This window comes from Peromyscus californicus, unplaced genomic scaffold, assembly GCF_007827085.1.
Source record: "Peromyscus californicus insignis strain IS unplaced genomic scaffold, ASM782708v3 Scaffold_8__1_contigs__length_139910024, whole genome shotgun sequence".
In the NCBI taxonomy this organism is placed as follows: domain Eukaryota; kingdom Metazoa; phylum Chordata; class Mammalia; order Rodentia; family Cricetidae; genus Peromyscus; species Peromyscus californicus.
The window spans coordinates 117,166,448-117,182,458 of record NW_026294606.1 but is presented as its reverse complement, the minus strand read 5'-3'; the positions used below and the strand labels follow the sequence as shown (position 1 = coordinate 117,182,458).

Below are 16,011 nucleotides of genomic sequence, written 5' to 3'. Positions count from 1 at the left end.
CTGGAACTCACAGAGATCCACCTGCCTCTGCCTCCAAGTGCTGGATTAAAGGGGTGTGTGACCATGCCCAGCTACGTTGTATATGTATATTTTGGTGCTGGGCTCCATCCAACCCAGAGCCTCACACACGGTAGCACGTTAGGAAAATGCTCTACAACCAACACCACAGCCTGTTCCCTCATCTCCCCTCTCTCCACCCTCAACTTTGATGGCGGAAGTCATAAGTGCTCACAGTAGGAGATTCATAAATTATAGAGAAGGACTAAGACCATCTCACGTCTGTGGAGATTCCTTGCTAACATCAGTGTGTATTCACAGAGAGTATTTTGGGGATTATTAATTTTTAATTATGCAGAATGTATGAATATATTCTCGTGAAAAATTAAAATAGTCCAGATAGATCTCTACTTCTCCTAGGCAGTCAACTCTACCCCTGTCTTCCAGCCCTTTGCCAGGTAATCCCTTAGAAATGTACTTAGAAATGTAGGAAATGCACTTAGAAATGTAGGAAATGTACTTAGAAATGTAGGAAATGCACTTAGAAATGTAGGAAATGCACTTAGAAATGTAGAAAGTGCACTTAGAACTGTAGGAAGTGCACTTAGAAATGTAGGAAATACACTTAGAAATGTAGGAAATGCACTTAGAAATGTAGGAAATGCACTTAGAAATGTAGGAAATGCACTTAGAAATGTAGGAAATGCACTTAGAAATGTCGGAAATGCATTTAGAAATGTAGGAAGTGCACTTAGAAATGTAGGAAGTGCACTTAGAAATGTAGGAAATTTCTCTTTCTGTCCTCATTTCTTTCCTGAAGTGCTGGGAATGACTTAGGGCCTCTTGACTAGAACACTTGTAAGAATTAGTTAGAAATACATAACAAATCCAACTTTGTGTCCTCCCCCACCCCCATCTCATAGGTGAATACTTTTTCTGTTTGGTTCTGGGATACCTGTGAAAAATATAGTATTTTGAGTGGCCTTTAAAACGAAGTTTATGTATGTATGTTATTTATGTGTATGTGTGTGGGTGCATGAATTCCATGGCACATGTATGGATGTCAGAGAACACTTTCAGGAATTGGATCTCTCCTTCAACCATGTGGGGTCCTGGGGATCAAACTTAGATCATCAGGTTTGGCCACAAGCAAACCTGCTGAACCATCTTGCTGGCCCCTGTTTTGTTTTTTAGGAAAAGGTAGTCCAGGCTGGCAATGAACTCAAAGCAATCCATTCACTTCAGCCTCCAAAGAGCTGAGGCTATATGCATGAGCCACCATGCCTGGCTCAATTTCTTTTTTTAAAAAAGTTTTTATTAATTCTTTGAGAATCTGGCTTAATTTTTTAAATTTGTATATGTTCCTGTGAGCGTACATGTGCGTGGAGACGAGAGGTGGACAGCATGTATCTTCCTCAATGGCTTGCTACCTTGTTCTTTGAGACAGGGTCTCTCCCTGGACCTGGGGCTCACTGATCAGCTAGACTGGCTGGCTAGTGAGCTCCGGGGATCTGCCTGTCTCCTCACAGCTGGGATTACAGCATCTGGGTTTTTATGTGAGTGCTGGAGATCCAAACTCCAGCTTTGGCAAATACTTTACCAGATCAGCCATATTCCAAAGCTTTTGTCTTTTCTATTTTTTAAAAAAATATTTATTTATTTATTTATTCATTTATTCATTTATTTATTTATTTATTTATTTATTTATTTATTTATTTATTTATTATGTATACAGTATTCTGTCTACATGTATGCTTACAGGCCAGAAGAGGGCACCGGATCGAATTATGGATAGTTGTGAGCCACCATGTGGTTGCTGGGAATTGAACTCAGGTCCTCTGGAAGAGCAGACAGTGCTCTTAACCACTGAGCCATCTCTCCAGCCCTAAAGCCATTTTCTTGATACTTAAAAAATTTAAAAACAGACATTGTTTTACATACCTGAGTTAACAGCTTTAGCCAGTTGTTTTTGTTTTTTAAGATTTATTTATTATGTATACAGTGTTCTTCCTGCATGTATGCCTGCAGCCAGAAGAGGGCACCAGATCTTATTATAGATGGTTTGTGAGCCACCATGTGGTTGCTGGGAATTGAACTTAGGACCTCTGGAAGAGCAGCCAGTGCTCTTGACCACTGAGCCATCTCTCCAGTCCACCAGTTTTTTTTATTTAATGACATAGTACAATTTCTAAGTATCATTAAATATTCTACAACATTTTTAATTCTTTTTTCTTTTTACTTATTTACTTATTTATTTTTGGTTTTTCAAGACAGGGTTTCTCTGTGTAGCTTTTGGAGCCTATTCTGGAATCCACTTTGTAGACCAGGCTGGCCTTAAGTCCACAGAGATTCACCTGCCTCTGCCTCCCGAGTGCTGGGATTAAAGGCATGCACCACCACCGGCCTATTTATTTATTTTTTAATTGTGGGAAGGATGCTCTCTGTATTACTCAGGGTTGGCCAGAGTTCCTGGGCTCAAGTGATCCTCTTGCCTCAGCCTCCCAAGTACTGAACTCTGGCTATCTCATCCATCTCTTAACGTGTCATGCAAAAGTTTAGCAAAATAAACAGGGACTGGAGAGATGGCTCAGTGGTTAAGAGCACTGGCCACTCTTCCAGAGGACCTGAGTTCAATTCTCAGCAACCACATCTTGGTTCACAACCATCTATAATGGGATCTGATGCCCTCTTCTGGCATGCAGGCATATATGCAAATAGAATATTTACATACATAAAAAATACACAAATTAGAGAGACTGGCCTAATGAATGCCAATGCCCTGGACCCCAAGCTTCCATAAAGGTAGTGTCAGATTCATAATCATTCTTCATCATTATTAAGCTTTTACATTATTGCTAGAAAATTGAGGTTGTTGATCTTGTCAATGGCCATAGGATTTAAGCAGCTCTCCATCCTGTCTGAGATTTTGGCCCTCTCCTCAGTTATCCTGATGCTGCCGCCTCTACTGACCACAAATATCCCCTTTCCTATCTTATAACATGGACTCCGTCTCTGTGACTCTGTGGGCTTTTGTTACATCTGACCGTCACTCACTGCCTGGGATAAGGTCTGCCAAGGTTCCTGTGGGAGGGAGAGTCCCAGGGTCAGGTAAGGGGTAAACTTCCAGTTCCCAGCAGCTGGGACACAGCAACAGTCTCTAAGCAGATGTGATGGCCACAGGCCCTCTGGTGGAGAAGGGACAGAAGGATTACTGGGGCTTCCTTGCTTCCAGTCTAGTGAGAAAGTTCAGGTTCAGGAAGAGAGTAGGACAAGACCTCAGGAATAGAGGAGGACACCCAGCTCCCTTTTCTGACCCCTGAACACACACCCACATAGGAATACACACATATACATACACAGACACAAATAATTAAACGTTTTAAAAGAAATAAAGTGCTAATCCATTCACCGGAAGCAGGTGGTGTTCTTGGGTACTGTGATGGTTTGAATGTGAGATGTCCCCCAAAAGCTCATGTTTGGAAGGCTTGGTCTCCAGCTAGTGGCACCATTTTGTAGGTGGCAAATGCTTTAGGAACTGGGGTCTGTCTAGAAGAAGAAGGGGTCTCTTTGAAGGTTATGCTTGTACTCTAGATCCTTATTCTCTCTGCTTCCTGTCCACCAGGAGGTGAGTGGCCTCTGCCATATGCTCCTCTGCCTCACCATGGACCCAGACTCAACAGGGCCAAGAACTGTGGGCTGAAATCTCTGAACTGCAAGCACAAATATATATTTCTATTAGGCACGATGGATGGTGTTTGCCTGTAATCCCGATACTCAGGAGTTAGAGGCAGGAAGATCAAGGGTTCAGGGACAGCTTAGACTGCATGGCTCATTCCATTTCAGACATAAAACAAAACAAAACAAAACAAAGCAGGAGTTTGGAGTGTAGCTCAGAGGTAGAGCACTTGCCTGGCATGTACAAGGCCTAGGATTTGATTCCCAATAAGTAAAAGAAATGTTTCCCCTTCTAAGTCGTATATGTCAGGTATTTTAGACACTAAAAAAAAAATGCAAAAGCATGGGCTGGACAGATGGACTGATGGACCAGCCTGACTCCATTTTAAGATTAAAAGCCATCTGGTTATAAGGCTGAAGTAAGTTCATTCCCGTTTTCTGTAAAACTTGGGTTTGACCAGGTCTTGACCCATCTTATGGAATCTGACATGCTCCCCACCCTATACTCTGACCTCCACCTTGGCAAGATAAGATGTTCTGCCAAGTTCCCAGATAACCCCAAACCCTTGGAAACCCCCCTAGCCTTGCAGTTTTGGGGGCTATATAAGCCCCACTTTTTCCTATGTTCAATGCTATTTTCTCAGACCCTATTTTAGAAATAAAATAAATCTAGACAGAAAATAAAGCTTGCTTAATTTGACCAAAGAATCTGGATAATAGTCTTCGCTCTCATTCAAGGGATTAACAGGATTAGTGGTTGTTCTTAACCCAAGTTTGATTCCAAGTACCCATGTCAGGCAGCTTACAATCACCTGTAACCCCAACTCCAGGAGATCCAATGCCCTCTTATGGCTTCCTTGGGCACCTGACATACATAAACACACACAAAGAGAAAATTTAAAATAAAATAATTTTTTTAAATGCCGAAAACAGCAGAGACATAGACACTAAAAAAAGGGAGAGTGAATGATGAGGATGCCATCACATTCACCAGGGACCCTCACTCCTTATTTGCTGATAGTACTTCTTTTGGGGTTTATATAGAACAAATCCTCTTTTGATTGGTGTGATACCTACTCTTGGTCATCAACTTGACTACATCTGGAATGAACTACAATCCAGAAATGGAGGGCACACCTGTGAGAGATTTGCTGCTTGGCTTGAAGTGAGTGAATCCACTTCTGTAGCACCAATCCTAATTAGTCTAATCATAAAAACCCTGAAGTCAGATATTGGGGTAAAAACTGATAGACCAGAGAAGCAGAGCAGCCAGGCACTACAAAAACTTCTTACTCTACTGAATCCTCAGCCTGAAAAGAAAAAGCTCCGTTCTCCTCCTGCCTTATATTTCTTACATTCTCCACCAGCCATATCACTTCCTGTCTCAACCTCCCTAGTACTGGGATTAAAGGCATGTGTGCCTCCCAAGCACTGGGAGCAAAGGCATGAGATCCTAAGTACTGGGATTAAAGGTATGTGCCACCACTGCTTGGCCTCTATGATTAACTAGTGGCTGGCTTTGCCCTCCAATCTTCAGGCAAGCTTTATTTGTTAGATCACACACATATGGGCCATACCTTCTGCTGGAAGTCTATATAAGGATACAGAAGAAGGAAGCTTTTGCTCTTTACCTGCTTGCCCTCGACTTGCTAGCATATCCATTCCTTCACTGGCATTAGAGCCTATTTTTCTGGGATTCCAGCATCTACTGAAGGCCAGCTGAGGCATCCAGCCTTGTGGACTGAGCAACTACTGGATTCTAGGACTTTCCATTCACAGCCAGCCATTGTTGGATTAGCTGGACTGCAGCCTGTAAGTCAGTCTAATAAACCTCATATAATCATTCCATAAGTTCTGTTACTCTAGAGAACCCTGACTAATACAGTTTGTTTGTTTTGTTTTTGAGGCAGAGTTTCTCTATGTAGCTCTAGCTGGCATGGAATTTGCTATGTAGACCAGGCTAGATCACTTGCCTCTGTCTCTTGAGTGCTAGGATTAAAGGCTTATGCAATCATGCTTAGCAGAAGTTTTTCTTCTTCTTTTTTTCTTCTTCTTCTTCTTCTTCTTCTTCTTCTTCTTCTTCTTCTTCCTCCTCCTCCTCCTCCTCCTCCTCCTCCTCCTCCTCCTCCTCCTCCTCCTCCTCCTCCTCCTCCTCTCTCTCCTCTTCCTCCTCCTCCTTCTTCAAGTCAGTGTCAGATGTTACAGGTTTGGAATTCACATGTAGTCTATGCTGGCCCTAAACTCATGGCAATCCTCCTGCCTCAGTCTCCTATACGTTGGAGTTACAGAATTAAGTTCTCGGATTTCTAAGCACAGTCGAGGCTACAGGTCTGTTTCTGGTTTTCCTTTCAGTCTTCAAGACGCTTTTGTCATTTTTTTTTTCTTGAAACATCAGCTGCAAATATACTTAATAGTCAACCACAAGAGAGCCCTTGACAGATGGCCCTCAAAACAGATGCTTCCACTGAAAGACAACAATTGAAAATGGAGAGTAATTTGAGCCAATCAAGAAGACAGGGTCCCCTAGAGACAAAGTTTCCACCAAAGCCAAAACCACATCCCCCAAGCTCCCTGGGTACGTGTGTCACCCACAGATGAGCCTTCCTGAGGGTGGAGACAACTTTTTTTTTTTTTAAATAACATCTGGAATGTTGAAAAGGAAGAGAGAGGAGCCCCAGGGCCTTGTCAATCAAAACCACTTTTCTTTTGACAGATTCAGCCTCAGTGACAAATTGCCCAGTCTGACATAAACAAATTTGATAGCCATTGGCAAACCTGTATCTAAACAGCAGCCGTGGAGAAATGTGTGGGATGGTTGCGGTTCGTTCTTTCCTTTTTCACCCGACAGTCAGTACGTCTAATAACAAATAAAACAATTAGCTCTTTGGGAAACTCTGCCCGCTTCACGATGCTGTCTGATCGCCCGCTGCTGGTGGCTAATGAGCGTGTGGGCTTCCTTCCATTTCAGTCACTTCATTTCGGTTGGCTGCAAAAGCTTTAAGGATTTCTCTGGAATTCACCAAGGGGGCCCAGCTCACCTGTGAGGCTTGGCTGGTGCAAAGAGTGCTGGCCTCCGTTGTGCCCCCCGCTGGTCTGCCCCCACAGCCTATGCAACCGCGGGCAAGGCATTTAAGCACTGGAGCCTCAGTTCCCCACGGAGTTCAGGATGCTAATAAACCTTTGCCGCCTGCCTGGGATGGTTACAGGGTTGTTGCAGGGGATGGAAGAATACAAGTAAATCATTTTTCCTCTCACTGTATTGCCTTATTTGATGATTTTGTAGTGCCAGAGCACAGCCACAGGGCCCCGGGCATGCTGGGGAAGCATACTACCACGGAGCTATGGCCCCAGAAGATCCATATCCTACTGAGAAACAATTTCCTGCCATAAAATGCACAAATCCTAATGCACAGCTCAGTAAGGTTTTGCACACGTGGACTTCTTTGTCCATACTCATCACAAGGCTACCTTCATCACATTAACACTTCCAAGAGAGGATAGTCTCAGCTCTTTCACTGTAGATTAGTTTGGTGTATTCTTGAGCTGGCTATAATTGGAACCACAAACGACTTATTCTTTTATGCCCGACTCTCAGCTGACAGTGATTTACGAGACCCACTTACTCAGCTGTAGCAGGTAGCAGCTTATTCATGGCGGAGTCGAGTCTATTGTGTGGCCATTCCACAGCTGACGCAGCCATTTGTTTCTTGTTGATGGACAATGGGAAACCAGCGGTTTCCAGTTTTGAGTTATGAATAAAATTGCTATGAACATTTTTCCAGAGTCATTTCTGTGTAAATATGTTTCCATGTCTCTTAAGTAAGTATGTAGTGGCAGAATGGCTGGGTTTTGGGTGGTGTGTTTAACCTTCTTAGAAACTGCTAATTTTCTGGAGTAGCGGTATAATTTTCCGTTCCCTCCGGAAAAGCGTGAGAACTGTAGTTCTCTGACTCATTACGCCTGTGAACTGTGCACCCTTTCCTGTGTAGGAAGTATTCCTGCTAGTGTTAGGTCAGAGATGGTGCGTTAGGATTAATATGGAGCACATGATTCTGTCTTGTTTGACTCATTCTGCTCTGAATATGGTCTTGAGTAAACTTAATCCTGCTAGTCTCTTTTTACTGCTCCCGTGAGATGAGGCTGGGACTAACCCTCTCTCCAAAAGTCACTGTGAGTGTTAAATGAGGAAAATCTTGTAGAGGCCTCTCATCTCAGGACATTACACACAGTTAGTGCTCAATTGTTGATATCTATAGTATTTTCTTACATATTTTGGCAGTCTGCTCTTTAACAGATCCCAGTTGGAGCGAACAGCTTTATGTATCTTATACCTGTCATAGTCCAGAGTCATTTACTTTACAGGGTTGGAACTATCATGGTTCTTCAACCAGGAACAGCCTTCCTTCTTTAAGATAAGTCCACATTAAGGTGGCAAAGGATAGAGATGGAAAGACCTGAGTCAGTCAACTGAACACTCACCTCACTGCTGGACTTCTAATGATGCGAATGTAGTCGGACATTTCTCTCTTACCTGCCTGTTTCCAAATACCTGGCAGCAGCTTCCCAAATAATTGACTTGGAGGCTTAATATTACTTACAAGTGCATGGCCGATAGCTCAGGCTTGTTACTAGCTAACTCTTACACTTAAATGAACCCATATTTCTATGTATGGGTTTACCACATGGCTCATGTCCTCAGCGGCTGGCTGGCTGGCATCTCTCTGACTCCACCCTTCCGGAATCATCCCATCCTTCTCAGTTTGGCTTTCCTGACTAATTGTATCCTGTTCAGCTATTGGCCAGTCAGCTTGTTTATTAAACCAATCCCAGCGACATATATTCACACAGTGTAAAGGAATATTCCATAGCAGGCAAGCAAGCAAAATTCCTCATTGTTTCAACTAAATCCTGGCAGCCCCAGCATTCTGAGCAACTCAGCCGTGCTCCCAACACTTCCACTCCTCCTCCCCTGAGCCTGGACTTGCTCTTGGCATCCTTCACACCAGCTTCCAGGCATGTCTGCCGCATTGCCAGGAGCGGCTGTTTCAGCAGAAGCCAATTTGCTGTCCTCGATAATGTCAAACCACCTTTTGTGCAGTTGAAATTAAACTCGTGCAGAGGGCACAGATAGAGTCTTCCCTATTAAGCTTCTAATGTCTCCTGGAGAATACCACAGATCACTCAGCCTCAGATCACAAAGCTTTATGTAATTAGCTGCCACCCACTACAAAATCATCTCTGGCAGCAGCAGCTCTAGATAGGAGAGCAATCGGTGTGGTGGGGGAGGCGTCTGTCTGTCCTTTAGAAAAGATTCCTTGCTTTGTACCCCATAAGGGGTACAATACATGTGGGCAATAGCAAAAAACGGTAAATCAGAATTCCAGACCACAAACAGTTGGGGGAGGGGCTATGAAATGAGTCCTGGGCCACGAAACAATTTCAAATTCCACAACGATTTTCTTGTAGCATAATGAATAATATATGTGTGGCAAAGTGCACAGATCTTAAATGTGCAGCTTAATAAATTTTTAAAAAGTGAATACACCCATGCACTCAGCAGCCAGATTAAGAAAGAACATTTTCAGATCCGAGAAGAAGCCTCCTTTCCCTTCCCAGCCAACACCCCCTTTCCTCTCCAAAATAGACACCATTCTGACATCCATCACCACAGGTTAGCAATTAGCTTTGCCTCATTTGAACTCCGTGTGGATGGAATCTTCCTTTTGTGTCTACATTCTTTTACTTCTCATTCTCCGAGACTCGTGCGTGTTGTTGTTTGTGACTGTAGCTGATTCTCTTTCTCTTGGTGTGTGCTTAGGCTTGTGTGAGTGTTCTTCCGTACATGTGCACATGTCCACCTGCCTGTTGGCCATAGGACCTGGGAGTCAGTGCTTATGAGTCCTCCACTTTGTTCTGTAAAAAAATGGTCTCTCACCGGCCTGGAGTCCCCCAGTTAGCTTAGGTTGGCTGTCTAATGAGCCCCAGGGTCCGACCTGTCTCTGCCTCTGCTGAGCTGGGATGATAAGCACAAACGACTACACCTGTCTTCTTTTTTCCCTCTTGGGATTTCAAGGACAAGCATTTTACTATCCAGGCTCTTTCCAGTCCTGGTCTTTTGCTTATTTTTGATAGAGTTGGCTTTGTGACTGTAAAAGGTCCTTATGTATTTTGGATATGAGCCTTAGTTAGAAACATGTATGGCAAATTTTATTCAGTGGCCGGTCTTAGGGTCAACTGTTTTGTGTATGTGTGTGTGTGTGTGTGTGTGTGTGTGTGTGTGTGTGTGTGTGTGATGTTGGTTTGTCTTTAAAGTTGTCTTTTCTTTCCCTTTTTTTTTGGGGGGGGGTGTGTGTTGAGGGGACTTATGCCGCGGTGGCCTGCAGAGGTCAGAGGACAACTTGTGGGATCCATTTCTCTTCTTCTACCAAGTGGGCCCAGGGATCGAACTCAGATCATCAGAACTTCATGTATGCAAGGAAAGCACTCGACTAATTGAGCTATACACAGCCTAGGGATATTATTTTTACTCTATTAGCCTTCACAGCAAATGCTTGACTGTGCTGAAATTCTTTTAAAATGGTCATTGCATTTCTCTCTCTCTCTCTCTCTCTCTCTCTCTCTCTCTCTCTCTCTGTATGTGCATATACATGTGTGGATGCACCATGGCGTGCATGCCAAAGTCAGAGGACAACCTGTGGGAGCATGGTCTGTCTTTCAGTCACGTGGGTTCCAGGAATCAAACTTAGGTCACTAGGTGACTTGACCTGCTTAGGCACCTCTGTGGCCCTAATTATACCGGAATTCTTGCTTTTAGCTGGTGAGAGGGTTCAAACTCTAGTCTGGGGGTTCCTTTCCTTTGCCCAAAGCCATAACTTCCCCTGTCTTTTAGGCTTCATCAGTTGAGCCAAAAATGGGTAAAGAAAGAATTTCCTCCCCACTGAACCTGTACCCAGGCTTTTACCCTAAAAACTCCGATAACTGCTGGGTGTCAACCCCACATCTTAATGCCTGACAGGCAAGTGCTCTACCAATGGAACCCCCAACCCCAGAGTTAAAATTAAAATTAACATGTACATTTTATACACAGAAAAATATTTTTTTAAAAAAAGTCTAAGAGGCCGGCTCAGTGACTAAGAACCTACTAGACTCTTTGCAGAGGACCTGAGTTTGGTTCCTAGCACCCATGTCTGGCAGCTCACAGGCACCTGCACTACAAGATCACATACCTATATACATAATTAAGAAATAAACTTAAATACTTTAAGCCACTTTGATGAAAAAGCTATAAAAATATTTTATTAAGAAATAACCATGTCTAAATGCAAAGTTTCACGAAATAGTTCAAAATATAAATTTATCTAAAGAACTTTTCCAAGGTAAAAAATCTAATGCAGGGGCTGGAGAGATGGCTCAGCGGTTAAGGGCACTGGCTGCTCATCCAGAGGTCTTGAGCTCAAATCCCAGCAACCACATGGTGGCTCACAACCACCTGTAATTGGATCTGATTCCCTCTTCTGGTCTGCATGAAGACAGGTCAGTCATATACATAAAATAAATAAATGTTAAAAAAAAAAACCTAATGCACTGAGGTAGCAGCAGAACCTAATTCTCTGTGTCCACAGGAACAGGCTTTCTTAAACATATTCTGCTCTATGCTGGGTTCGGTTGTGTACACCTTTAATCCCAGCTTGGGTGGTGCAGGGGAGGCAGAGGCTGGAGGTTCGTCTGGTGTGCATAGCAAGTCTCAAGCCAGCCAGGGCTGTAGAGTGAGACCATGTCTAAAACAATAAAAAATGTTGTGCTCTTAGAAACATTTGTAAAAGCTGGCTTTAGCCGGGCGGTGGTGGCGCACGCCTTTAATCCCAGCACTCGGGAGGCAGAGCCAGGCGGATCTCTGTGAGTTCGAGGCCAGCCTGGTCTCCAAAGCGAGTTCCAGGAAAGGCGCAAAGCTACACAGAGAAACCCTGTCTCGAAAAACCAAAAAAAAAAAAAAAGCTGTCTTTAAGGACAAAGATTTTTATCAAGAAAGCCATTTGTGTTTCTGCTTATTTTTCTCAGGCTTTTTGGCTAATCAGGAAGCAGAGACATAATACAGGGAAGGGCCACTTAAATAACGTTTGTGTTAGTTTTTTTTGTTTGTTTGTTTTGGAGACAGGGTTTTACTATGTAGACCAGGCTGGCCTAGAACTCCCTCAGTAGACCAGGCTGGCCTGGAACTCTCAGAGCTTCACCTGCTGCTGCTTCCCAAGTCCTGGGGTTAAAGGCATGGACCACTCCAAGCAGCTTTATGTTCATATTTTGATAATCATTTTATAAGCATCTATTTTAAGATAATTTTAGTACATTTAACACCCTATGTATCTGTGACTAGAAAGAAATGCGTAGAGCCATGTCTCTGAACTTTATTTAAATATTAAGCAAAAGTTTACAGTTAATAGCATGCAAGTCTAATACATACAAAATGCCTTCTTTTATACAATATGCATTGCACCAGGACTTACAATATATTCAATAGTGAATAAAAATGTGACATTTATGCCATTTGTGATCAGTACCATTGGGAAGAAAAGTTGCCACTTCGGCAATCCTCCATTTAAAACTGGTCGGTATCTATACACATCCGATACACACTTGGAATAAGAAAATGACTACTGTGGTCACTACTCCCACTCCCTATATAGGCAAGAAGTCTGAAGTATTGATTTTTGTCATTTCTTATAGAGCCAAAGTTTCTAAATTTTGCTTGAAAAATAAAAGCTGAGTTAATTTATAAAATAAAAAATTGGTGGGGCACAACTGTAGTTGTGTTCAGTGGTAAAGAGCACTTGTTGCTTTTGCAGAAGACCCAGGTTCTATTCCCAGCACCCACATGCTGGCTCACAACTGTCTATAATTCCAGTCTCAGGGGATCCAATGCCCTCTTCTGACCTCTGCAGGCATCTGGCACACATGTGGAACACATACACACAGGCATGCAAAAGACTCATACTCATTAAATTAAAACAAAACAGAATTTCTGGGGCTAGCAAGATGGTTCAGCAGATAAAGACACTATTGCCAAGCCTAAGGACCTGAACACACACACACACACACACACACACACACACACACACACACACCACGGCACATTAATTAATGTAATAAAAATTGAATAAAACCTTTTGGGCTGCAAGAAGACTTAGTTGGTTAGTTGTGCAAACGTGAGAATCTAAGTTTTGATCCCCAGTGCCTAAGTAAAAGCCCCAGGTGGTGGCAAGCTTCTGTAACCCTAGCTCTAAGGGGAGCGGGGCAGAGACAGGTGGACCCTGGAGCTCACTGACCGACTATTTATGCCCATTGGTGAGCTCTGTGTTCAGTGAGAGATGCTGTTTCAAAAAATAATGAGGAGAGTGATAAGGACATCCTACACCAACTTCTGACCTCCAAATACGTGCACATACCTGCCCACACACTTCTGCACATATGCAACTTTTTACCACATACACATGCATGTAGAAAGAACTTCTATGCAGCTATAATGCTAATTAGTGTGGGCTTCTTTGTATGTTAATTGTATTTATGTTCCCTAAGTATATAAGGCAAAGCTTAAGATAACACTTTACCAAGTAGGTATCTTCCAACTAGAATTATTAATGGTGACAACTTTGTCCTGGCCTGTGTTCACATGTTCCTATTATTATGTCATGACTATGACATCACTGAAAGGTTAGACATGTCCAATACTATGCACTCCAAAAACTGCCTCTTTAACAATTAAAAGGTATTATGGGAGCTGAAGCAATGGCTCAGCATACTGCTCTTGCAAAGGACATTTTGGGTTTGGTCCCTAGCAACCATGTCTCATAACCACCTGTAACTTCAGCTCCAGGGGGTGGGATGACCTCTTTTGGCCCTTGGGCACCAGAACACACACACACACACACACACACGCACACACGCATGCACGCACACACACAGGCTAGCATCATGATCTTAAGACGGGAGGAGTAGCTAGACCCTTAGTAAGATAGGGGTAAATACACCAGAAGTCCTTTCCTTGATACAGTTGCTTACAGATCTTTTTAATTCTACTTTTTTTTTTTTTGTCTGTTTGTTGGTTTGGTTTGGTTTTTCGAGACAGGGTTTCCTGTGTGTAGCCCTGGCTGTTCTGGAACTCACTCTGTAGACCAGGTTGGCCTCAGAGATGCACTTGCCTCTGCCTCCTGAGGGTTGGCATTAAAGGCGTGTGCCACCACCGCCCACCGCCCCGCCCCTTTTGAATTCTAACTCCAAACTCCCTCTTCTCCAGGTCTCTCCTCTCAGCAGTTGCTGAGATCTGTAGCTTGCCTGTTCTGTTGTTTTTCTCTCAAATTCCCAACAAAAGTGCCCTTTAGTTTTCTTCTGAGTCTGTTTTCAGATTTTTTTTCTTCTACCTACCAGACTCTCCAGAAGGTCCTAATATATCCCTGTAACACATTCTGGCCCTCTTCCTAAAGTGGCCGCACTGAAGCAATCTCTCTCTTTCTTTTGCATTTCACCATTGCTCTTTTCTGTTACTGGCCTGTTAGGGTGGGCAGCCGCAGACTAGCTTGTTCAGGCTGCCAAAACTCCGAAATGTGTTTTCATCTTCCACCTTTTAGTCGGAATGTCACCTAGGAGAAGTCTTCCCTGGCCATCCAATCATTTTCTTCAATTAGTTTGCTTTTCAGTTCCTAGCTCTCCTAGTAACTCCTGTAGTTACTTATATTCTGTTTCCCTGGCCAGGCTGAGAACCGCTTGAAGTCAGGGATCCGGTCTGCTGTGGAAGGCACCGTGTCCTCAGAGCCTAGAGCAAGCCCTGGCACTTGACTGGAACTCTACAGTGGGTGGCAGATCTCTCTGGATTTGTCCAGCTCGGGGGAACCGCGGAACTGCTGCTTCCAGTACTGTCAACTCCAACCACGTGGGCGGGGAGGAGGGCGGAGCTTCTTGGACTAACTCGCAACGACGGCTCCGCCCCCGCCCCGCCCATGTTCGTGTCCTCTCTTGCGGGTCTCCATAAAGTTCATTTGGCGGCGCGGCGCGCGGGGGCTTCTGGGAGCTGACCGCCGCGGCCAATCAGGAAGCGCGGGCGAGCGGCGCGAGAAGCGGCGGCGGCGGCGGCGGCGGCGGCGTAGTGCGGCACCCGGGAGCGGACGGCAGACCGGCGGCGGCGGAGCTAGGTAAGGAGTGCAGGCTGCAGGTGGTCACGTGTCCTGGAAGCAGGACCCCGAGGCTGGCTGGAACCCCGTCCCGAGTTCGTAGTCACGAGGCTCGCGCTTCCTTTCTTGAGGCAGCTGGGAACGCCGGCCGGCGACACCTCACCGGGCGCTGTGACGAGGCTCTTCCGAGCGTGGTCCTCCTCACTGGTGTGCTGTCGCCACGCCCACCCGCGCTCGCGGCTGCCAGGCGTCAGCCGGCCTGGCTGCGGTCCTTGAGGGGTGTCCTTCTCCAGAGAATGGCTCTTTCGAGTACAGTCGACCCAGCGAAGCCCTGCCGACTCCCGTCCCCTCTACTGAGAATCCAACGGGATGCTAATGGTTCTCACCCCGGTTGGCTCACCTGTCTCTGGGTGCCCTGATGCTAATGGTTGCCACCCCGGTTGGCTCACCTGTCTCTGGGTGCCCTGATGCTAATGGTTGCCACTCCGGTTGGCTCACCTGTCTCTGGGTGCCCTGCATCCTGTCTTCTGTAAGGGATCCCCGGTTATACTGGGCCCCTTTTGAAAGAAGATCACAGCATGCTGGGCATGGTATCGTTGTCAAAGCGAGTTTGAAGCCAGCTTAGTCTGTCAGACCCTCTCCCAGCCCTACCCCGCATAGATGGCTTTCGGCGCAGGCAAAGGTCAGCGCTGGTATTCTGTTTGGGGACACATTTTGTGTTCTGTCTGGGGGGCAGTGTAGTCCAAACCTATTACCGTACCAGGAACATTCGTTTATTTCATAAAAATACCCAAGCATCGTTTTCCCACTCGTTCCCACTGTCCGTTTGTTTGGGGCATTTTTAATTTTTTTTTATTTATGCTGATCTCATCCAGCTTTAAATACCTGTGCATTAGGCTAAGAGCCTGTATTTATATTTTTGGCCTAGGCTCCTCTCTCTGACCTTTATCCAGCTGCCTACTTAACATCTTGAGATTGTCTGATCACTTGCTGAAGCAAGATAAAGCTAGCAAACTCCCTTCTATCCCCCCCACTCCTCAGCCTATCTATCTATCTATCTATCTATCTATCTATCTATCTATCTATCTATCTATCTATCTATCTATCTGTTATTTTTTTGAGGGAGGGACAGGTTTTCTGCTCTGCAGCCCAGGCCTGCCTTAAACTTTAGATCCTCCTG

General features: G+C 44.6%; 1 protein-coding gene across 2 annotated transcripts in view; it reads left to right on the top strand.

Moving 5' to 3' along the window:
- The first annotated feature begins 14,716 nt into the window (after positions 1-14,716).
- Nup93 (nucleoporin 93) overlaps positions 14,717-16,011 on the top strand; it is a 110,232-nt gene continuing 108,937 nt past the window's right edge. The window contains exon 1 of one of the 2 annotated variants that reach the window (XM_052727053.1): positions 14,717-14,852. Coding sequence is in view for 1 of the 2 variants with exons in the window: in XM_052727052.1 (XP_052583012.1) it covers positions 15,492-15,513 (22 nt within the window). In the remaining variant the exon portion in view is untranslated. Of the gene's footprint in view, positions 14,853-15,361; positions 15,514-16,011 lie in introns of those variants that run through there. The other variant, XM_052727052.1, reaches the window with a different exon arrangement.